The sequence below is a fragment of the Silene latifolia genome, chromosome 10, assembly GCF_048544455.1.
Source record: "Silene latifolia isolate original U9 population chromosome 10, ASM4854445v1, whole genome shotgun sequence".
Classification (NCBI taxonomy): domain Eukaryota; kingdom Viridiplantae; phylum Streptophyta; class Magnoliopsida; order Caryophyllales; family Caryophyllaceae; genus Silene; species Silene latifolia.
In genome coordinates this window covers 4,103,241-4,126,216 of record NC_133535.1, presented here as the reverse complement: position 1 = coordinate 4,126,216, position 22,976 = coordinate 4,103,241, and the positions used below count along the sequence as shown (strand labels likewise).

Genomic DNA, 22,976 nt, shown 5'->3' with positions numbered 1-22,976 from the left:
CTACTACTTGGGGGTGACTGCGACGGTGCCTGCTTCTTTATGGAGACTACCGCTCTTGTCGGTGTGACAGTGTGAGCTGGTGTCTATTCCTTGATGACGGCCGTGGCGTCTACCACTTGGAGTGACTGCGACGGCGTCAAACCTCTTGGGGTGACTGCCGTGGCGTCTACTACTTGGGGTGACTGCGACGGTGCCTGCTTCTTTATGGAGACTACCGCTCTTGTCGGTGTGACAGTGTGAGCTGGTATCTTCTTCCTGTTAATGACTGATGGGAAAAAAATGGACACTTTGATGGAAGGCTTGGACGATTTTTCATTAGGTATAAACATGCGTTGGGGTGCCCACAGCTATCTTGGACACCTCCGTCGCTATACAAAGTTTTCCCTAGATTACCAGCGTCCTAATGGCTCATCAAAGGCACACCTTCTCAGCCAGCCGCTAGTTGCATCCATGAGGTCGCCCTCCTGTTGTAAGGATGGACTTTTTCCTTTTTCTGACTTCTTTGCCACTTTGAGGGATTGCATGTTGCATCCTCTGGCAGCTATCTGGACGTTGACCACCTCGTCCTTCTCGTCCTTGGAGACGAGCTTATGCGCTTCCCCCCGGTCCGAGACGTAAATCAGTGTTAGGGCCCGGATGGACATCACTGCGTCGACCTCGCTCAGAGTGACTCGGCCTATGAGAACGTTGTAGGCGGACGAGCCATCAATGACCACGAACTCGGCTAGGACATTCTTAGCCGCCTTCCCTTCGCCGAACATTATAGGCAGTCTGATTGACCCCAGTGGTATCAGGCCGGCCCCAGAGAAGCTGTATAGTGGATTGGTGCAGGGGCTTAAGTCCTTGACTCTCGATCGAGGCCGAGGAAGCACTCCCGAACATGATGTTCGTGTAGGCGCTGTGTCAATCGGGCACCTCTTGACCAGGTGGTTGGATATGTCCAAATTGACTACAAGTGGGGTTTGTGAGGAGCGATGACTCCTTCGTAGTCCTTCCTTCCAATAGTCATATCGGGGATGTTGGAAGCGGGGATCGCTGTGTTGGGCACAAAGTTGATGGCCTGATATAGCTCGTTCAGGTGCCGTTTGTGCCCATGAGCGGACCCTCCGTTCTCGTTGCCCCCGATGACAACATGGATCACTCCTATCCGTTCGAAGACGGATTTCTTATCTGAACTGCCGGCGTCAGTCTTTTGGCCTTTGGCAACGTACTTGCCGAGGCTACCCTTCCGGATCAGTTCTTCAATGGCATTCTTCGGGGATGCCGGCGGTTGTCGATAAGGTGACCGGTGTGGCCGTGGTACTCACGATCGCTCGTGTCACCGTCTCCCTTCGGCTTGGGGGCCTCTCCCACTTCTCGGCCCTCGTTCTTGCTCGGGCGAAGACCTCGGCGGCCGACACGACGAGGGGGTTTTATCATTATACCGCCCCGGTGGTACGATCCCGAACTCCACCCGGCGCCCGTCGAGTCCTGTTTCTGGCAGATTTATCAGACCGTGGCCTATTATTGTCACGGCGTCTTTCGCCGCACCGTGACCGATTATTGTCACGGCGCCCTTCATCCGGTCGTCCTCCCGCGCTCTTCTTTTTCGAGGGTTTGGCCTCGCTAGGGCCTACCCGGGTTTTGTGATAGTCCTCCACTTTAATGGCTTGATCAGCCAATTTCCTTGCGGCGTCCAAGGTCAGGCCGCCGCTTTTGATGAGCTCGTTTTTTAGGTCTCCCCTTGGGAGGCCTTTCATCGCCGCAAGGTCGCTAGTTCGTTCTGTTCGGCTCGCGAATTTGTTGAACCTTGGCGTCGAACCTCTTCACATAACTTCGGAGGGACTCGCCTCCCCCTGTCGATAGTCGGGAGGTCCGATGTCTCCACGGCCCTCCTCTTGTTGCGGGAATATGGGCTAGGAACGCGTCCTTTAGGTCGGCGTAAAGATACCGACCCGTCGGGTAGCCCCTTGTACCAACTCTGTGCCATCCCATGCAATGTTGTTGGGAAGATTCGGCACCAAACCTCATCAGGTTGCTCCCATACCGACATGTGAGACTCGTAAGCCTCGACGTGGTCGGTCGGGTCACCTTCCCCTTTGTATCTTGTAGGTGGTAACCGACTTAGTCAAGACCGGGGTATCTAGGACGTAGGCGCCGAGGGGCCGTCGACCACATGTCGGACGACACGCGGCGATCGGCTCCTCGCATTCCTAGTCCGGCTTCCCTCCTCGTAACGAGAAGGACTTCTCCTCCGACTCTGGTGAGTCGGGCTTCTTCTCCAACTCTGACGAGTTGGGCTTCTTTCGCTCCTCCGGGTGTGCCTCGTTCGTCGCGGCGGCGACGCATCTTCTCACGAGTGCGAGAAGGACTTAGGGTCTACCACGACCACTTTGGGCTCCTCGGTGTCTTGACAGGTCGCCTTCTCCTAATGCTCCGTTCAAGTTTCTTGGGGTCACGTTTCGGGCCCTGGCCTCTGGGACGGTTTCCGCCGCTCTTGTCGGCGTGACAATGTGAGCGTACTCCCATTAGGTCCAGGAGCATCTTCGATTTTTTGTCGTCAACCACATGCCCCATGATGGTGACCTGGTGGCAGCGTGAGTGTCCGGTATTATTGGCATCCGTACTCCGGTTGAATCACTTGACCGCGGAGGGTTGCACAACTCGCATTTGTGGACGGTATCATCTTGGTAGAATTCGGTTTCGTCAGTCACGAATGCCTCTTGTTGTTTCGACATCTTCTTAGCTTTTTGGGTGGGTTTTTTGTTTTGGAATGAATGTGACTAGCTTCTAGTATCTACTCCCCACAGACGGCGCCAATTGTTCCGGGTGTAATTCCAGAGCAAGTTTGTTTACCACCCGCGCTTGTAAGATGACGTCATTGGTTGAATCTTCCTCGCCTTGGTTGTTCTCCTCGGCCTCTCCTGCAACAATGAGCGGCGAGGGCTTGGCTTTGTGCCAAGCGTACTCACCCGACGCTCAAGTCGCAAACTCGAATGGACTAAGTTGTATGTTACTTGGCTAAGTATGTGTTGTAGAGAGATAAGGAAGATGTTACTAGATGAATAGTGATTCTTAGGCTAAATTGTGGATCCTTTCCTCAATGAAGGTTGAGGAGTATTTATGAGCTTTGCCACCTTTTGTCACGTAGTGACCAAGTGGCCAAGTGGCTAGCAGGTGGAAAGACCGTTCTACCCTCGGCCGATGGACCCATGGCGGCCGCCGAGGGTCTTGGATATGAGTACGCGGATATATGTCCATTGGTGGTTGGTTGACAAAGCCGAGACCCCAGTGACAGCCGATGGGTTGCATCGGCTAGACTGTCTAAGTCGTTGACTTTGCTGTGGATATCCTTGACCTTGCTCAATATGTTGACTTGGTCAGCGGTGCAGAATATGCCCCATCAATTTTATTTTTAGAGGATAATTTATTTGTAATTCATCACATTTTGTACGATTTTATAAACTAAGTATGTTATTAAAGTACTAGTTGAAGGTATTATTTTACTTTACTCATTTAGTAAGTCGTAAATTTTAAGGCCTCAAAAGCCATTTAGGCACGAAAGCCCAATTTAGCCCATAAGGGCCGAGTTTGGGTTCGCTAAATAGGCCCACACATTTGGCCAGGCCTGACCCGCATATATGGGCCATTTTTATTATCCTGGCTTGGCCCAAGCCCGCATTAGCCCAGCCCATGATCACCTCTACAATGGAAAGAAGAAGAAAAGAGTGAATACGAGGGAATGTTTAAGATGAGGTATACGTTTTAAATTTAAAACGGATGTATCCGTATTAAATTTAAGACGGGTCAATTATTATGGATGAGACAAAAGTAAAATATGTTCAAGTTGGATGATAGTTAACCGGTTTAAGGTCTCCCTTCAAACGCTCATTTTTGTCTGAAGGCTTTAATGTGACCCATTTACAGTTAAATGTGACCACTTTTTGATAAAAAGTTACCTGAACAACATTTTACCTTAAAACACTAGTTACAACATTTTCTCATGAAATGGTCACAATTTACCTTAAAACTGGTCACATAAGACCGTTTAAAAGACTCCGTTTTAATATTAAGACGGATGCCTGTAGACTAACACCTCACGCAAAGTGTATTGTCATTTGTCACACCACTTCTTATAGATTTTGTCGTGATTGTCCACCTTTCAGTCAATTGCATGCTCAGTTGCTCACTCCTAGAGCTAGACTACTAATTGTACAGCCATACCATAAATATTGGTTTGCCACATTTCCTTTTACCAATTTTTGCTGCATATTTTTGTCCAGAGTTGGTCTTGCTTAAGACGGGTCGAATATTGAAACGGGTAGTTACACTCACAAAACAAATAGAGGGGACAAGGTGGGGACACCCCCATGTGCCTCCCACTAACCTCCAAATGGGCATTTTGTCTCACAAAATGGTATCCGTCTACAATTTAAGACGGATACTGCCGGTCTTAAGTAAGAATTTGTGTTTTGTCCAAACCCCAAAATTTGCTTTTCAACATTCATTCATTCAGGTACCCTCTTAACTTCTCTAGACTTTTTTACATGCACAAATTTTCAGTGAAGACGGACACTTTTTGTCATTCAAAAAGACCTCTCACAAGCTGCAAATAGGGAGGGATTGTGAGAGGTCTTTTTGAAAAGACGGTCACAAGCGAGATTTATTGTATTTTGTCATACGCGCCCAAAATACTATAGAATAAGACGGTTTTACCCTGTGAGACGGTCCATTTTTATAAAAAAAAAAAAACTATTCATTTATTGATATTACGTGTTAGTAATAAATGTTTTTTTTTTTTTTTTTTCAACATTGCGACCATCTCACACAATAATTGCCGGATTGGTAAAACCCGGAGTCGAAATTAGAGGACGGATTACCAATGCATGTGACATTTTTCTCTAAAAGTTTCAAAATTTTCATTTTTTTTCGGGATAAGTGTCAGTTTTCATATAGTTTTTTGTAGTTTTTGATTGAAATGTGTACATTTGTCATTATTATGATCTAGATTATTTTCCCCTTTTGATCGAAAGTTATGTGATGTTCTTGATTGAGGTAATTAATGAAGAAATTACCTAAATTTGATAAAATGATCAATTTAGGATGAAATTGATTTGAATAGTACTATGCATGTGGTAGTAAACAGTAAATACATTTAAGACGGACACTATTCATCTCAAGTTTAAGACGAGTCAAATATATATCACATGACAAGTTGCCTAGGAATTGCCAAAAAATTGTCTTTATTACCGCGTGTTGTATTATTTGACCCATCTTAAGCAACTAGGTATTAAAAGGGTTTCTTGTCCTTGTGTTTTGATCTTATTTCAGTCTAGTAGATGACAGACTTCCGTAAATTGCTGGGTAAGGGGGTCGAATGTTTTACCCAGGTGGCCCTGTGTTGGTAACGCTAAAGGGTTTGTTTCCGAATGACCTAAGATGAAAATTGCATCGACAACTGAAGTTCCTTTGTGGGGACCTGAATTTACAACTGTACCCTTCAGCAAGGTTTCCGGATTCGATATGAATATGAAACATCTGATCAGCATTACTATCTGATATGGGATTATGGGGGTATAATTTTTTCTTTTTTAAGAAAGATTCCTTATAGAAAATGCTTGAACCGATTTCTGAATCGCTAGGAATAAGAGTGAATCTGTGTTAATTCGATTAGGAATATATTGTTGATATGTACGAGGGTTGATTATTCTGATCATTAAGTTTTGAATAGGTTTGTTGTTCTGACCGACTGAGCTTAGATATTTGAGAGGTGTAGGTGGCTTAAGATCAATTGACTGGAACTCGTAACAAAGATGGCTGGTGTGAGTTTTAAGGACTATCATCTCTTAAACAAGTGGTCAGAGTTCGATTCTTGACTCTTACGAATGAAAATGTCAAACTTGGGAGGGGTCAACCCATTAAATTGCCTTCAGGGTTCGGTAGGGATACTCCTGGTCAACCAAAAAAAAAAAAAATTGACTGGAACTAGTAAGATTGCAAGGGTAACTGTGTTCCGTTCTTAGGGGCTACAATTTCGCTTTTATGTGAAAACCCTCTCAATGTAAGATTGTAAGGGTAACTGAAAGTCTGAAACATTGAATGGCAGTAGGAAAATACCTGTTGTGCTGAATGCTGAACTGCTTGTAAGAGTAACTATCACAGTTTTGCAGTATACGTATACATTTCTACATTTTTGATCTCATACGCTTCCGTTTGTTGCAGATGAGTGGTGAACTGAAGCCACTAGAAGATCAAGTATCAATTCCAATATCTTCTACTAAATCCATGGACAATGTTGAAATCGAGCCACTTTCAGGAAAACCCTTCTTTCATGTCCGTATGCTGAGATCACACGTTACTCGTCAATATCAACTGGTATTGCATTCTACGAATTTCTACTTTTCTATTCTTGTGTTTAATCGGTTTAGGTCTTCACGGTACACTATAATAGTCTAAACTTTTGCCCTTATCTATGCATTCCTGAAAAATTGCAATACATTCTGGCAAGTTTTTTCCTCGGAATACAGCGGAACTTCTTATAGAAACTGAACTAGTGAACTTTTTGGCCATATCTATTAGAGAATTCTTCCGATTAGAAGCTCTCAAAGTCGAGAAAGTTTTAGCAAGATCGTGTTCTGATTGACTTTTTCTGTCACTTAATGTCTGACACCAGGTGATTCCTGCAAAATTCACGAGGACGCTTCCTTATAAGACAATCCCTGTGATTCTTATTCGTGGCGGCAGGAGTTGGGAAACGAGTTATCACGGAAACCATCTCACCAACAGACGATTGGACACTAAGTGGAAACTATTTGTTGTCGATAACAAACTTAAGGTTGGAGATATTTGTGTTTTTGAGCTCATGGAATGTGAAGATACATTACTCAAGTTCAAGGTTCAGATTCTTCGCAGCGACTTTCCATCTGTGTTACTGGAAAAACAAGTGGGCACCCGCAATAACCCTGTTGTTATTGACGATGACTAAATAACGCTGGTTCGTTTCTGATGGAACATTTTGTACAAGACGAAAGGGTTCTCTACTCATGGAGGTATGACTCTAACACGTGTTAAGATAGATTTTAGCTTTTTGCACATATGTATCCTTCGTCTTTAGAGGAGTAGTAGTGTATCTATCCTGTTTATAATCTAGAATCGAGTAATTTAGCTTCACTTCAAACTTATTAGCCTAAAATTCCGATCTTTTAAGCTCTGCATGGATTTATATTTGTACGACTATGCATCTGATAAGCATCTGTATTAGACATTTTTATTTCAGCAGTAATTTTCATGCATAAAAAAACTCAAACCAAACAACGATTAGCTTAAACACTTCCGGAGAATTTGCGTGCTTCTAGGCAGAGTGGATTTTTCTTATGCATAGTGACGCCAGGGAGCGTATCCGTGTCAATGTCTTCCTTCTTAACTCCATTAGGTAATTCCCAGTCAAAAGAAAACAACATATTAGCTAAAGCAAGCTCAGAATTGGCCAAACCGAGAAGCATGCCAGGACAGATTCTTCTACCAGCCCCGAAAGGAATAAGCTCAAAGTCCTGCCCTTTGAAGTCGATTGAACTCCCCAGGAACCTCTCTGGCTTAAACGTATCTGGTTCGCTCCAGCTCTCAGGGTCTCGTCCAATAGCCCACACATTGACAAATACCTGCGTTCCAGGTAGAATATCATACCCTTCTATAGTACATTTTTGCTGTGTTTCTCGGACAATTAGGAGTGGAGCTCCGGGGTGGGTTCTGAAGGTTTCCTTCACCACTGCCTTGAAATACTCGAGGTTTGTCAGATCGTCTTCTGTAATATAACCTTTGTTTCTTGCTGCATTCCTTAGCTCTTCTTGTACTTTCTTCATAATATTTGGGTTCTTTATAAGCTCCGTCATTGCCCAAACCACCAAAGCTGCACTTGTGTCTGTCCCTGCTACAATAACATCCTACGGAAAGTAGAGAATAGTTTTAGTATATGCTACAAGCCTACAACAATCATTTTTTTCTATTGTGTATACTCTATACCATCCGGTTTATTCCGGATTCAAGCCGGGCAGGACCAGTAGGGCGGTAAAGCTCTCCCTCAAGAGTTTTAACACTGCTGCATTCTCAAGTCCACCTGAGACCTCTAGTTAAGCTAGAACAACCCTCTACTAGTTGATCTAAGTGAAATTTGATCCTAGAATAAGTTGGATATTTTTGAGATTACCATAAGCACCGCTTTAATGTTGTCTAGTGTGAGATCAAATGTGAAGGAACGCTCTTTCATCAGACGGAGTAGAATATCAACAAGGTCCTCTTCCTCTTCCTCATATTTAGGTTTGCTCGGGTGAAGATGGTCTTTTATGATTTCTTCATAAAATCCGTCCAACTCCTTGAATGTTTTCTCAAGTCTAGAGGCTTGTCCAGTTAGCTTGTCTAGCCAGCCAATAGACGGAAAATAATCGGCAAAGAAGAAAGCTACGAACAAGGCTTGAGCTTCATTTAAGAGCCGATTAAATTTCCTCCTTTCAAACTCATCATCGTCTGTATAGCTGTAAAAAGAAGGATCAAGCATTTACATTATTGAGGGTAGAACTATCTGCAGCAAGTATTATAGCTATGCACAAATTCGTGGCAAAAGGGTCGGTTAAGATGAGTTTGGGCCCGGTCATTACAGGTTCGGGTCGTTATGATTGCACTATTTTTTTTTATTTTTTTTTTGTACTTGTCTCTTTGTTCTAGGTTCATCGGTTTCTGGCTGGATTAATCAAGTCAACTGTTATAGTTTCTGTTTGAAATTAATCTTATTTATTGTCATTTTGAATCGTGTCATTTGGCGATCAAATTGATTTTAGGATCCTGATTGTTCCGTTTGGGTCGGATCATTTGGGTTGCAATCTACCCTTTGGACTTACTAACGAAATAGGCGCATCGAGACTAGGAGACTTTGATCCTTAGTCTAATATACACCTAGGATTTTTACTAGTTGACTATTGAACTAGCAAAGCAAGAGGTATATGAAACAAATCTCTTTTATTGCTATTGATGAAGAGAAGTGCCAAAGGTGATTGAGTTGAGATTACACTAACTTATGAAGTACTCCCTCCCGTTCATCAGATTTCTTTACATTTTCCTATTTTGGGTCTATATGTAGGGTTAAAACACCATAAGTACCTTAAAAGTAGACCTGGCAAAATTGACCCGATCCGACACCCGAATTGACCCGAGTCAATATGACCGACCCGAATGTTTATTGTTGCACACTAATCATTATCCCTAAATAATTTGATAACAACTGATTCGAAACTGACCTGACTTGACCTGCCCCGAATTCTTGCAAACCTGAAATTGACTCGACCCGAAATAACCCATCCCGGCTGACCCTTTTGCCAAGTCTACTTAAAAGTCACATGCATGTAAGGTCCTAAAAATCGGCACCAAAAGCAAGTGTAAAGAATTTGTTGAATAAGAGGGATTACCTCTTGCCGAAAGCGATCCTGCTTATGTTAGAGCTGGTATAGTTCATCATCACTTCACTCAAGTTGATGACCTGTGAAGCATGCGAAAGCGAGGAGATTTTTTGGATTATCTTCGAGACTTCATCTTCACGGATTGGAGAAAAAGAGTGAACTTTCTTGGAGCTAAAGAGATGAACAGCACATAACTTTCTTATTTCCTTAGAATACTCATTATATGGATTGCAAGCCATGTCTAAGCCATTGTAGCTTAGTCTTTTGGTACCGGCCGTAGATGGTCTACTACAAAAGTTAAGGTCTTGTGTTTGCAGAATCTCTTTGGCTATCTTTGCTGATTGAACCACAATAAAAGGTACGTTTCCTAGTCGCAAACTCGATATAGGTCCATAGATCTTGCCTAGCTTGGCTAAGCATATGTGAGGCTTAAAGGGATCAAATTGGTGTAAGTTTCCGATTAGCGGAAGCCCTTTTGGGCCTGGAGGAAGCCGAAATGGTGGCAACGTCTTCCTCCGGCATTTGGAAAGAAAAAAGATTAGATAAATGGTAATAAGTATGAAGCATAATAAGATAAACATACTGTCTTGTGATTATGGCTCTCCTGGTAGAAGACTATGTATATCGGATCCCGTTTTAATTACAGCGCACGTTTTGGGAGCCTCACACCCGAAAAATGTTGCTGTAAGAGTAATTTATTATTATTATTATTATTATTATTATTGGTTAATTAATAATATAGGAAGCATCAGTTGATGGTGGTCATTACAGTTAATATATTACTCCCTACTAAATTAAGCAGTACTTAGTAGAGGTTTAATTTGACTTTTTTCGGCCGATGCGCTTAATTAATCAAATGCGAAAATTTTCCAAGTTGCAATAATTTAACTAGCCATGTCTTTAACTTTAATTGTATACTCGTATAGTCGTATGTGACAAGCAATGATTAGCGAGGCATAAATTAATTAATGCCAAGTAGATAATTATATTATATGGTTCATAAAAATCTGACTGCCATTTGGACTTTTGTGCAAGCAAAGTATTATCACCCCAGAAATTTATGTTTAAGACGACAATATCCATTGTAATGCTAAAATAGATATCATATGATAAAGGTAGTATTTGGATCCGTTTTAGTGTCTTACCCATCAAAATAAATATTGTTGTCCTAAGTAAGACTAGCTATCGTTACTCTAAGGGCCCGAAACCCAAAATGTGTTTTTTTTTTTTTTTTTTTTTTTTTTTTTTTATTATTATAGTGAACCTTATTCTGATAGGTGTTGATCATTCTTACTGCTACTAGGCACGATATAGGTTTTACTACATCTTGTAGATGTCGGCTAACTTAGTTGATAAAGTCATACGGGTTTTTACTTGTGACCTGAGTTAAAGTCGTAAGGGTTTTTAATTTGGCTTTTTGCACATATGTATGCTTGTTCTTTAGAGGAGTAATAGTGTACCTTCCTGTTTATATTCTGGAATCGAGTAATTTAGCTTTACTTCAAACTTATCAACCTAAAGTTCCGATCTTTGAAGTTCTGCATGGATTTATATATGTACGACTGTGCTTATGTGTTCTTGACTATCTGATAAGCATCTGAATTAAGTGACTATATCTTTGGACAGTATATCTAGTAAAAAAATAATTTTTATTTCAGCAGTAACTTCCATGCATAAATAAGCACAAACCAAACAACAATTAGCTTAAACACTTCCGGAGAATTTGCGTGCTTGTAGGCAGAGTGAATTTTTCTTATGCATAGTGATGCCAGGGAGCGTATCCGTGTCAATGTCTTCCTTTGTAACTCCATCAGGTAATTCCCAGTCAAAAGAAAACAACAAATTGGCTAAAGCAAGCTCAGAATTGGCCAAACCGAGAAGCATGCCGGGGCAGATTCTTCTACCAGCCCCGAAAGGAATTAGCTCAAAGTCCTGGCCTTTGAAGTCGATTGAACTCCCCAGAAACCTCTCCGGCTTAAATATTTCTGGATCTCTCCAGCTCTCAGGGTCTCGTCCAATTGCCCACACATTGACAAATACTAGCGTTCCAGGTAAAATATCGTACCCTTCTATAGTACATTTTTTCTGTGTTTCTCGGACAACTAGGAGTGGGGTTCCCGGGTGGATTCTGAAGGTTTCCTTCACCACTGCCTTGAAATACTCGAGGTTTGTCAGATCGTTTTCTGTGATATAACCTTTATTTCTTGCTGCATTCCTCAGTTCTTCTTGTACTTTCCTCATGACATTTGGATTCTTTATAAGCTCTGTCATCACCCAAACCACCAAAGCTGCGCTTGTGTCTGTCCCCGCTACAATAACATCCTACGGAAAGTAGAGAATAATTTTAGTATATGCTACAATAATCGAATTTTTTGGCAAATTGGTGTTTATTAGCAAAATAATTAGGGAAATGGGGTTGGTTTGAAAATATTTAGACTTATGGTGTCCACGTCATCAGTTTCATTTTTTTTTCAATTTTTAGGCAAAGCCGCTAAGTTTCTTAGCGGCTTTGTCTCTTTGTCATTTTTTTGATAATAAATGTCATAAGCTTATGAAAAATAGATAAATAAAGAAGCCGCTAACTTTCTTAGCGGCTTTGGTGGTTATTCATTTTTAAAATAGGCTGTCATCAGTGTTAGAAGGTGACAGTTTTTGAAAAAAAAAATGAATAGTAAAGCCGCTAAGATTCTTAGCGGCTTTACTATTCACTTTTTTTTTTTTTTTTTTTTTCAAAAAAAAAAAAAAAAAAAATAGTAAGCCGCTAAGAAACTTAGCGGCTTTGCCTAAAAATTGGAAAAAAAAATAAAAACTGATGACGTGGACACCATAAGTCTAAATATTTTCAAACCAACCCCATTTCCCTAATTATTTTGCCAATAAACACCAATTTGCCAAAAACCTCACAATAATCATTATTTTTTTGTGCATACTGTATACCATCCGGTTTATTCCGGATTCAAGCCGGACAGGACCAGTAGGGCGGTAAAGCTCTCCCTCATGAGTTTTAACACTGCTGCATTCCCAAGTCCACCTAAGACCTCTATTTAAGCTAGAACAACCCTTTACCAGTTGATCTAAGTGAAATTCGATCCTAGAATAAGTTGGATATTTTTGAGATTACCATAAGCACCGCTTTGATGTTGTCTAGTGTGAGATCAAATGTGAAGGAACGCTCTTTCATCAGTCGGAGTAGAATATCAACAAGGTCCTCTTCCTGAGATTTAGGGTTGGTCGCATGAAGATGATCTTTTATGATTTCTTCATAAAATCCGTCCAACTCCTTGAATGTCTTCTCGAGTCTAGAGGCTTGTCCAGTTAGCTTATCTAGACAGCCAATAGATGGAAAGTAATCGGAAAAGAAGAAAGCTACGAACATGGCTTGAGCTTCATTTAAGAGCCGATTAAATCTCCTCCTTTCAGACTCGTCATCGTCTCCATAGCTGTAGGAAGAAGCATCAGGCATATACATTATTGTGGTAGAACTAAGTGCAGTAAGTACTCCTAGGACTCTACGCCTTTAACTTAGTTGTAAAGGCGTAGAACTATATTTAACTCGAAAGGTATATGACACCGATCTCGCCTATTGATGAATATAAGTGTTAAAGGTGATTGAGACAACACTGATTTATGATGTTTTTTTTTTTTTTTTTTTTTTTTTTTTTTTTGACAATCGGGTTAACGAGACTTACATATTAATAGCACGCTTAGCTATCCTATGAGCGGCTTTATTACAAATTCTCGGAACACTGATTTATGAAGTTAGTACCTCTTGCCGAAGGCGATTCGGCTTATGTTTGAACTGGTATAGCTCATAAGCAGTTCACTCAAGTTGATGATTTGTGAAGCATGAGAAAGCGAGGAGACTTTGTGCATCATCTTCGACACTTCATCTTCACGAATCGGAGAGAAAGAATGGACTTGCTTGGAGCTAAAGAGATGAACAGAACATAACTTTCTCATTTCCTTTGAATACTCGTTATACGGGTTGAAAGCCATGTCTAAGCCATTGTAGCTTAGTCTTTGGGCACCAGCCGTAGATGGTCGACTACAAAAGTTAAGGTCTTGTGTTTGCAGAATCTCTTTGGCTATCTTTGCTGATTGAACCACAATAAAAGGTACGTTTCCTAGTCGCAAACTTGATATGGGTCCGTAGATCTTGCCTAGCTTGGCTAAGCAAATATGAGGTTTTAACGGGTCAAACTGATGTAAGTTTCCGATTAGAGGAAGCCCTTTTGGGCCTGGAGGAAGACGAAATTGTGGCGACGACTTCCTCCAGCATTTGGAAAGACGGAAGATTAGAAAGATGGTAATAAGAATGAAGCATAATAAGAGAAACATACCGTCTGGTGTGATTATGGGTCACCTAGTAGGGCTATCTAGTATTTAAGCGTCATATGGAGAAACCGTCTTTCTGTGTTGCTAATACAAGTACATACAAGACTATATACTTCCTACCCCTCTTCTAGATTCACATTTTGGGAGCCTCAGATCCGGAAATGTCGCTGTTGATCTGAGTAGTTAATTATTATGATTAGTTAATAATATATGAAGCATCAGTTGCTGGTGATCATGAGAGTAATATATTATTCCCTACTAAATTAATCAATAATTTAATCAAATGCCAGTTTTCCGAATCGCAATAATTTAACTAGCCATGTGCTTAACTTTAATTGTATATACTCGTATATGACAAGTAGTGATTTGCCAGATATATGCATTGTTTATAGAAGTCATCACCCTGAAACCCAAAATGTGGGGTAAGGGGGGAGCGCTACCCTTGTGTTAACAACACAAAGAGGCTGTTTCCGAATGACCTAAGATATCCTTGGACAGTATATCTAGTAAAAAGTAGACATTTTTATTTCAGCAGTAATTTCCATGCATAAAAAAGCTCAAACCAAACAATGATTAGCTTAGATACTTCCGGAGAATTTGCGTGCTTGTAGGCAGAGGGGATTTTTCTTATGCATAGTGATGCCAGGGAGCGTATCCGTGTCAATGTCTTCCTTTGTAACTCCATCAGGTAATTCCCAGTCAAAAGAAAACAATAAATTGGCTAAAGCAAGCTCGGAATTGGCCAAACCGAGAAGCATGCCAGGGCAGATTCTTCTACCAGCCCCGAAGGGAATAAGCTCAAAGTCCTGCCCTTTGAAATCGATTGAACTCCCCAGAAATCTCTCTGGCTTAAACGTATCTGGTTCGCTCCAGCTCTCAGGGTCTCGTCCAATAGCCCACACATTGACAAATACTAGCGTTCCAGGTAAAATATCGTAGCCTTCTATAGTACATTTTTGCTGTGTTTCTCGGACAACTAGGAGTGGAGCTCCCGGGTGGATTCTGAAGATTTCCTTCACCACTGCCTTGAAATACTCGAGGTTTGTCAGATCGTCTTCTGTAATATAACCTTTGTTTCTTGCTGCATTCCTTAGCTCTTCTTGTACTTTCTTCATAACATTTGGGTTCTTTATAAGCTCTGTCATCGCCCAAACCACCAAAGCTGCACTTGTGTCTGTCCCTGCTACAATAACATCCTACGGAAAGTAGAGAATAATTTTAGTATATGCTACAATAATCATTATTTTTTTGTGCATGCTGTATAGTGTATACCATCCGGTTTATTCCGGCTGGAATCCTGGCAGGATCACTAGGGCGGTATAGCTCTCCCCCATGAGTTTTAATATCGCTGCATTCCCATTAAGCTAGAACAACCCTTACCAGTTGATCTGAGTGCTCAAGGGAAAACATTCCATCTGTTATCGAGAAGTTTTCTTAACTATTACGAAGTAAGATAAATTCGATCCTAGAATAAGTTGGATATTTTTGAGATTACCATAAGCACCGCTTTGATGTTGTCTAGTGTGAGATCAAATGTGAAGGAACGCTCTTTCATCAGACGGAGTAGAATATCAACAAGGTCCTCTTCCTCTTCCTGTGATTTAGGTTTGCTCGGGTGAAGATGGTCTTGTATGATTTCTTCATAAAATCCGTCCAACTCCTTGAATGTCTTCTCAAGCCTAGAGGCTTGTCCAGTTAGCTTGTCTAGCCAGCCAATAGACGGAAAATAATCGGAAAAGAAGAAATCTATGAACAAGGCTTGAGCTTCATTTAAGAGCCGATTAAATTTCCTCCTTTCCGACTCTTCATCGTCTGTATAGCTGTAAAATGAAGGATCAAGCATTTACATTATTGAGGGTAGAACTAACTGCAGCAAGTATTATAGTTTTTTTTTTTTTTTTTTTTTTTTTTTTTTTTTTTTGGTATTTGTCTCTTCGTTCTCAGGTCAGCGGTTTCAGGCCGGGTTAATCAAATCAACTGTTATAGTTTCTGTTTGAAAATAATCTTTTTATTATCATTTTGAATCGTGTCATTTGGCGATCAGATTGGGGATTCTGATTGTTCTGTTTGGGTCGGAACAATCTATCCTTGGACTTAAATATCGAAATAGGCGCCATTTGCAGTCGCCCGTGTCCTTAATTCTTGTAATGATCCTTAAGTCATATATACTCCTAGGATTTTTACTAGTTGGACTGTTGAACTAGCAAAGCAAGAGGTATATGAGACAAATCTCTTCTATGGCTATTGATGAAGAGAAGTGCCAAAGGTGATTGAGCTGAGATTACTCTAACATATTAAGTACTCTCTCCCGTTCATCAGATTCTTTACATTTTCCTTTTTCTGCAAGTTCAACAGATTATTTACGTTTCCTTTTTGGGTCTATATGCATGGTTAAAACACCAGAAGGACCTTTCCCATGCATGTGAGGTCCTAAAAATCCGCACCAAAAGTAGGTGTAAAGAATCTGTTGAATATGAGGACTTAGGCTATGTTTAACGGGGGACGAGCAATGGATATGAGCAACAGTATCAGCCAAAAAGTAAAGAAAAAGCAACTTTACTGTAGCAAAGTCTTAGAGTGAGTCTTGGATTTCCAAGACTCACTTTAAGACCCGTAAATAGTGTTTTGTTTGTGTAAAAGTGGGTCCTTTTTATTATTGTTGAGATTTTTGATAGGTTTGAGGGATAAAGTGGAATAAATAAGAGAGTTTGAGTTAAGTCTTAATGGTAAAGTGGGTCTTTTTTACTATTATTAAGACTCATATTCGGTCTTTGGATAAACTTAGTCTTACCTCTTGCCGAAAGCGATCCTGCTTATGTTAGAGCAACTATAGCTCATCATCAATTCACTCAAGTTAATGACCTGTGAAGCATGCGAAAGCGAGGAGATTTTGCGGATTATCTTCGAGACTTCATCTTCACGAATTGGCGAGAAAGAGCGAACTTTCTTGTAGCTAAAGAGATGAACAACACATAACTTTCTTATTTCCTTAGAATACTCATTATATGGGTTGCAAACCATGTCCAAGCCGTTATAGCTTAGTTTCCGCGTACCAACCATGGACGGTCTACTACAAAAGTTAAGGTCTTGTGTTTGCAGAATCTCTTTTGCTATCTTTGCTGATTGAACCGCAATACAAGGTACATTTCCCAGTCGCAAACTCAAGATTGGTCCGTAAATCTTGCCTAGCTTGGCTAAGCATATGTGTGGTTTTAACGGGTCATATTGGTGTAGGTTTCCGATAAGAGGAAGCCCTTTCGGACCTGGAGGAAGACGAAACTGTGGCGACGTCTTCCTCCGGTGTTTAGAAAGAAGAAAGATTAGACAGGTGGTTATAAGGATGAAGCATAAGAAGAGAAACATACTGTTTTGAGATTATTGCTCAGTAGGGCTGGTAGCCTGGTACTGTCAAATGTCTATTTTATACTCGTATTTGTCTAGTAGGTCTTGCTTCGGACGGGCTTCTTTGGTCTGAAATAATAAGACGGGATTTTGTAACTATTTTACAGTTAAATGTGACCACTATTGAAAAACCAGTTACCATAAGCTGTAACACTGTCTATACCATTATGGTTACATTTAACTATAAAATGGTCACATATGCCCGTCTGAAAAATAAGACGAAAATTGTCCGTCTGAAACAAGAATTTGTGATATTTGTCATACGGAGTGTTTTATTATCGTGGATCATTTAGAAACAGTCTTTCCTTGTTGCTAACACAGGTACATGCAAGACTGTGTACATCGGATCCCTTTTTACATCAGTGGCTGTTGATCATGAAATTAATCAGTGGAGGTTTAATTTGACTCCTGTAGCTGATGCGCCTTGCAAGTTTGAATAATTAACTAGCCATGTGTTTAACTTTAATTGCATTATTACTCATACAACTACTCTTGATATAGACGGATATATCCGTTTATAGTTAAAAACGGCTTAAATAGCTTGAAAGTGGTGATATTTTTGCCCTCATCACCCCACTTGTTGCTTGTCCTATTAAGAATGTGGTATTGTATTTGACCCGTCTTTAGTTATAGACGGATATGTGCCGTTTATAATGAAATTTTGTGTTACTCATATACGATAAGCAGTGAATAGCGAGGCATAAATGTCAAATAGATAAAAGTCTTTGGACTTCGATGCAAGCAAAGTATTCCTTTCGCAGTTAATAGATCCTACAACCAGTTGTACCCAGTTGTATGTTCTAGAATCCGAGCTATATAATAAAGTTTTCGAGTTTTGTTTTAAAGAAGTCGAGCTATACCATAAAATTTCTGAATTCACTCACTTAAACATAAAAAACTTAACTTTAAGAAAGCTCAATAAAATTACACATAAGCTCGATAAGATATAACTTGGTTGTATGATGCTATTGTACCACTGGAGGTATAATGTTATTTGTTAGTAGATTATACAACTGGTTGTATGTAGTTTATGTACAACCTTTTCAATGTTGTCGAGTTTTGTTATAAAGTTGTCGAGCTTTACTAACAAAATTGTCGAGTTACAATACAAAGTTATTGAGCTTAAGAGGAATAATTATTAAACTCAATAACTTTTTAAATTAGCTCAATAACTTATAAAATAGCTCGACAACTTTGTGTAAAGAACTCAACAACTTTGAGGCGGTTGTACAATGCTAATATACAACTGGTTGTAAGATAGTATTTGTGCATGCCACTAGGGCACTTGGTACGATATAGGTTTGAGTGTTTGACTATATTTTGTAAATGTCAATTAGCTTAGCGGATAAATTCATAAAAAATTTTACTTGTGACCTGAGTTTACGTTTCGTCAGCATAAAATTACCCTTGTGGCTATCTTCAGAGCAAAAGTTCAAATGGAATTCTCTATCTCACTTTTGTGTCCTATTATGTGTGTCAGTCAACTCACCTCTTGACACATCACTTGTTGCAAAATAAAATATTGCAATAATTATATTAATTTGTTGATTGATGTATTAGAAGATGATTGGAGTGGTACTTACATTGAGACACCAAATGAGACAGAGGATCCCCATTTTTAACACTGACATAGCAAGAAAGATCCATGTAATCACTCCCTTGGTTCGGTATTTGTCAAGGACCATGGTTTAGATATCGGCCAATACTTTTAAAAATCTTCAAATAAATATGGCATGGACCATGGTTTAAATATCGGCTTTTAGTGGGTCTCTTTTTAAGACGGATATATCTATTTTAAAAATAAAACAGGTCAAGTGATACATCATATCATTCACTTGTATAGATGAGACAAATATTTTATTTTTCCCTATGCAGTATGCATTTCTCTTATTCATCTCACATAGATATACTTGACCTATCTTAATGTCAAGACGGATATCTCCGTCTTAAAATGAGAATTTGTGATCGCCCTATACGACGGTCACACCGGCCAATTACAAACTCTTCTGATCAATATGGCCCGTTAAAGAAGTCACGAGTTGTATTTGTGCATAATTTGATGTTAAACCTTCACTGCTTCTCTCATGTCTGGTGTTAGGTCCAAATCAGTGGTGGAACTAGGTGAGGATGCTCGTCTTTTCTAGCGGAGGGAAATTTGAACGTTTTAGTTTAAAGAAATTTCAACTTTTTTCGAATTTTCTTTATACCGTACTAATTTGTAGACCTGGTAAATAGAATGGGTCGTGTCGGGACGTCGGGTTCGTGTTCATGTAAGCAGGTCACAAACCCTCCAACCCCAACCCGACCCAATTAAATATTGTACCGTTTTCGTGTCGACCCACTTACATAAATGGGTCATCGAGCCTCAACCCTAACCCGTTAATTTCGTGTCGGGTTCATGTCGTGTTTTCGTGTCAGGTCCATATTAAAGTTTTAAGATTATTTATGTGATGGAGGATCAAGAAAAATTATGATTAATTTAGTAAACAAGTTATTCGCATCGGGTTCATGTTTAGAGAGCTCAACCCAAACCCAACCCAATTAAATAGCGTGTCGTGTTCGTGTCAACCCACTTACATAAATGGGTCACTAAACTTCAACCCAAACCCGTTAATTTTGTGTCGGATTCGTGTCGTGTTTTCGTGTCGGCTCATCGTTTGTGGCTCTACTAATTTGTCCTTGCTGGAATTTTTCGCCCCCCACTAAACTATCACAAAATCTCATTATAGACGGCAACTATCCGTCTATAACTAAAGACGGGCCAAGTAACATACCACATTACGCATAAGACAAACAACAACTTGCGTGGTGGGACCCAAAAATGTCACCACTTTAAGGGTATTTGATCCGTCTATAGCAAGACTTGCTGCTAAACTATTTGTAATTTGTGTGATCATTCAGAAATGAACAAAAGTTTGGAATCCAGCTGGCCAAGGTAATCACCAAATGAATACTTTCCATAGCTAGAAGTACTGGACATTCCCTTTTGAATCTGAGTATATGATTGTGCACTATGTCACTTGGTCATATGTTACTCTAACTTGGCTGGAAGTACTGGACATTATTTGTCGGAATTCGTATATGATTATATTCCACAAAGTTTTTAATTTTGTTGATTTAGAATGAAGTGTTGTATGACTTTATAGGACAATTCAAGTGTCCGACTAAATGTAAAGTATATGTTGTATGGCTCGGTGAGGTTCTTACATTAATTTGTGAATTTTAGGAAGTACTAAACTCATAATGGGGGTGAGAAAGAGTTACCTCGAGTAGTAAGAAGTCTATGAACCCTCTTACTTCAACTATAAAGTTGGGGGTTCGATTCTCACCTACGACATAAATATGCTCATCTGAACCAAAAAAAAAAGAGGAAGTAATAATGGGGTAAGATCGTCCAATAGCTAGTTATTTTGTACGTTAAACATCTCTTTTATGCTAATAATACTCGTAGTAGATAATCCTGTAGATGGGTGTTAAGTTTAAACAATCAAAGAGCCGTTTTACGTGATGCGGTACGACGACTGTCATATTCCATAACACTTTAATTAAACACTTGTATCTTATTGCCTTATTTTCTATTGTTGTAAACCATCCGGTTTAATCCGGATTTGAGTCGGGTAGGACTGCTAGAGCGGTAAAGCTCTTTCTCCTGAGTTTCAACACTGCTGCATTTATAGGGCTCGCACACGAGGCCTCTAGTTAAGTTAGAACAACTCATTGTCAGCTGATTTAAGTGCTCATGGGTATCTTATTGCCTTATTGATGTTAGATTCCAACTCAACAAATTCTTTACATTTAATTTAATTTAAATACTTCTCGTAAAATAATAAAAATATAAATAATTTATTGAGTCGGAGGGAGTATTAGGAGTGTTTGGTTGGGAGGTTTGGAATGGAATAGAATGGATTCTAGTGTTTGGTTGGGGTGTTTTGGAATGGAGTTAGAATCCTGATGGATTTTCATTCCACCCCAACCCCTTGGAATCTCATACCCACCTCCTCCCCATGGATTCAAACTCCCTTACTTCATGTTTATTTTTCTAATGAACCAAACATGTTTTGGAAGGTATGGAATTAGAACCCCATACTCCTATGATTTCTCATTCCAATCCATTCCGGGGTCGTTTGGTTCACTACTTAGGACCCCATACTCCTATGAGTATATTTGATTCGTCTTAAACTTAAGACGGATATCTTCATCTTAAACGAGAATTTATGATTGGCCTATAGGTAAGTCACACCGACCATTACTCAAAAACTTTTCTGATAAAGGGTACCATTATATAATACGCACGAGTTGTATTTGTGCATAATTTGATGTTAGACCTTCACTGCTTCACATGTGTGGTGTTAGGTCCAAATTAGTGGTGAAATTAGGGGAGTATTAGTAGGGGTGCTCGTCTTTTTCTAATGGAAGGAAATTTGAAACTTTTTAGTTAAATTTTTTTTAACTTCTTTCGAATTTTTCTTATATCATAGTACTAATTTGGAGACTTGACAAACAGATCGGGTCGTGTCGTATTCGTGTTCATGTCACATGTAAATGGGTCGCAAACCCTCCAATCCAAACCCGGCCCAATTAAATATCGTGTCATGTTTATGTCGACCCATTTACATAAATGGGTCATCAAGAATCAACCCAAACACGTTAATTTTGTATCGAATTCGTGTCGTGTTTTCGTGTCGTGTCATCGTTTGCCGGCTCTACTAATTTACCCTTGCTGGAATTTTTCGCCCCCCGCTAAATTTAATCCAAGATCAATTCCTAGCTTCGCCACTGGGTTCAATTATATAGAATGGTTTTTTACAAAATTCTTGTAAGTAAGATTTGATTTAACAAAAATTTTCATTATAGACGGAAATTCTTGTAGGTAACATTTGATTTAACACAAATTTTCATTATAGACGGGAGAGATCAGTCGATAGTTATAGACGGGTCAAATTCACCTACTTTAAGCATAAGACAAGCAACAAGTTGCATGGTACGGCCCAAAAATATCAGCACTTTAAGCATATTTGATCCGTCTTTCACTTTAGACGAATATATTTGTCTATAGTAAGACTAATTGTTGATTTAATTTACATAATGATATGGTGGTTGTATGTGAACTCACATTAGTGTGATAAGATTGGAATATCAATTCCAATACTATTTGTGATTGGTATGATCATTCAGAAATGAACACAAGTTTGGAATCCAGCTGGCCAAGGTAATCACCAAATGAATAATTTCCATAGCCAGAGTTCATCTACTTAAGTACATACCATCATAAATGAGACATTCCCTTTTCAATCTGATTGTGCACTAAGTCAATTGGTCATTACTCATTAGTCATATACTCATATGTTACTCTAACTCGGCTGGAAGTACTGGACATTATTTGTCGGAATTCAGATATGATTACATATTGTAAAAATTTTAATTTTGTTGATTTAGAATGAAGTATTGTATGACTTGTATCAGAAAATTCAAGTGTCCGACACACGACTAAAAGAGAAGTGTATGTTGTAGACTTGTAGTAGTAATGTAGGGTTTAGTCTGCACTTAAATTGGTTGGTTAGTGTCTTGGTGAGGTTCTTACATTAATTTGTGCATTTTAGGAAGTAATAATGGGGTGAGAAAGAGTTACCTAAAGTAATAAACTAAGATTCCTCTTATTCCAAATTTCCAACCATAAAGTTTGGGGTTCGATTCTCACCTACGACATAAATGCACTCATTTGAACCTGTTCCGGGTGTAATTCCAGAGCAGTTATTTGTTACCACCCGCGCTTGTAGAATGACGTCTTTGCTTGGCTTCTCCTTTCGGTCTCCG

At 39.9% G+C, this 22,976-nt stretch overlaps 4 protein-coding genes across 4 annotated transcripts; 1 reads left to right on the top strand and 3 right to left on the bottom strand.

Moving 5' to 3' along the window:
* Positions 1 to 4,244: 4,244 nt before the first annotated feature.
* Positions 4,245 to 7,198, top strand: LOC141604762 (B3 domain-containing protein Os06g0112300-like). The gene is made up of 3 exons (XM_074423252.1): positions 4,245 to 4,495; positions 6,202 to 6,354; positions 6,653 to 7,198. The coding sequence occupies exons 1-3, from the start codon at positions 4,373 to 4,375 to the stop codon at positions 6,962 to 6,964; spliced, it is 588 nt and encodes a 195-aa protein (XP_074279353.1). The 5' UTR covers positions 4,245 to 4,372; the 3' UTR covers positions 6,965 to 7,198.
* Positions 7,199 to 7,259: 61 nt separating this feature from the next.
* Positions 7,260 to 10,075, bottom strand: LOC141604761 (cytochrome P450 83B1-like). The gene is made up of 3 exons (XM_074423251.1): positions 9,435 to 10,075; positions 8,183 to 8,507; positions 7,260 to 7,919 (listed from the first exon to the last, which is right to left on the bottom strand). The coding sequence occupies exons 1-3, from the start codon at positions 10,004 to 10,006 to the stop codon at positions 7,302 to 7,304; spliced, it is 1,515 nt and encodes a 504-aa protein (XP_074279352.1). The 5' UTR covers positions 10,007 to 10,075; the 3' UTR covers positions 7,260 to 7,301.
* A 1,025-nt stretch (positions 10,076 to 11,100) lies between these two features.
* On the bottom strand, positions 11,101 to 13,891 carry LOC141607035 (cytochrome P450 83B1-like). The gene is made up of 3 exons (XM_074426409.1): positions 13,192 to 13,891; positions 12,547 to 12,865; positions 11,101 to 11,747 (listed from the first exon to the last, which is right to left on the bottom strand). Exons 1-3 carry the CDS (start codon positions 13,761 to 13,763, stop codon positions 11,130 to 11,132), a joined length of 1,509 nt encoding a protein of 502 aa, XP_074282510.1. The 5' UTR covers positions 13,764 to 13,891; the 3' UTR covers positions 11,101 to 11,129.
* Positions 13,892 to 14,264: 373 nt separating this feature from the next.
* Positions 14,265 to 17,152, bottom strand: LOC141604760 (cytochrome P450 83B1-like). Its single transcript, XM_074423250.1, has 3 exons — positions 16,552 to 17,152; positions 15,256 to 15,580; positions 14,265 to 14,956 (listed from the first exon to the last, which is right to left on the bottom strand). The coding sequence occupies exons 1-3, from the start codon at positions 17,121 to 17,123 to the stop codon at positions 14,339 to 14,341; spliced, it is 1,515 nt and encodes a 504-aa protein (XP_074279351.1). The 5' UTR covers positions 17,124 to 17,152; the 3' UTR covers positions 14,265 to 14,338.
* Positions 17,153 to 22,976: the final 5,824 nt, after the last annotated feature.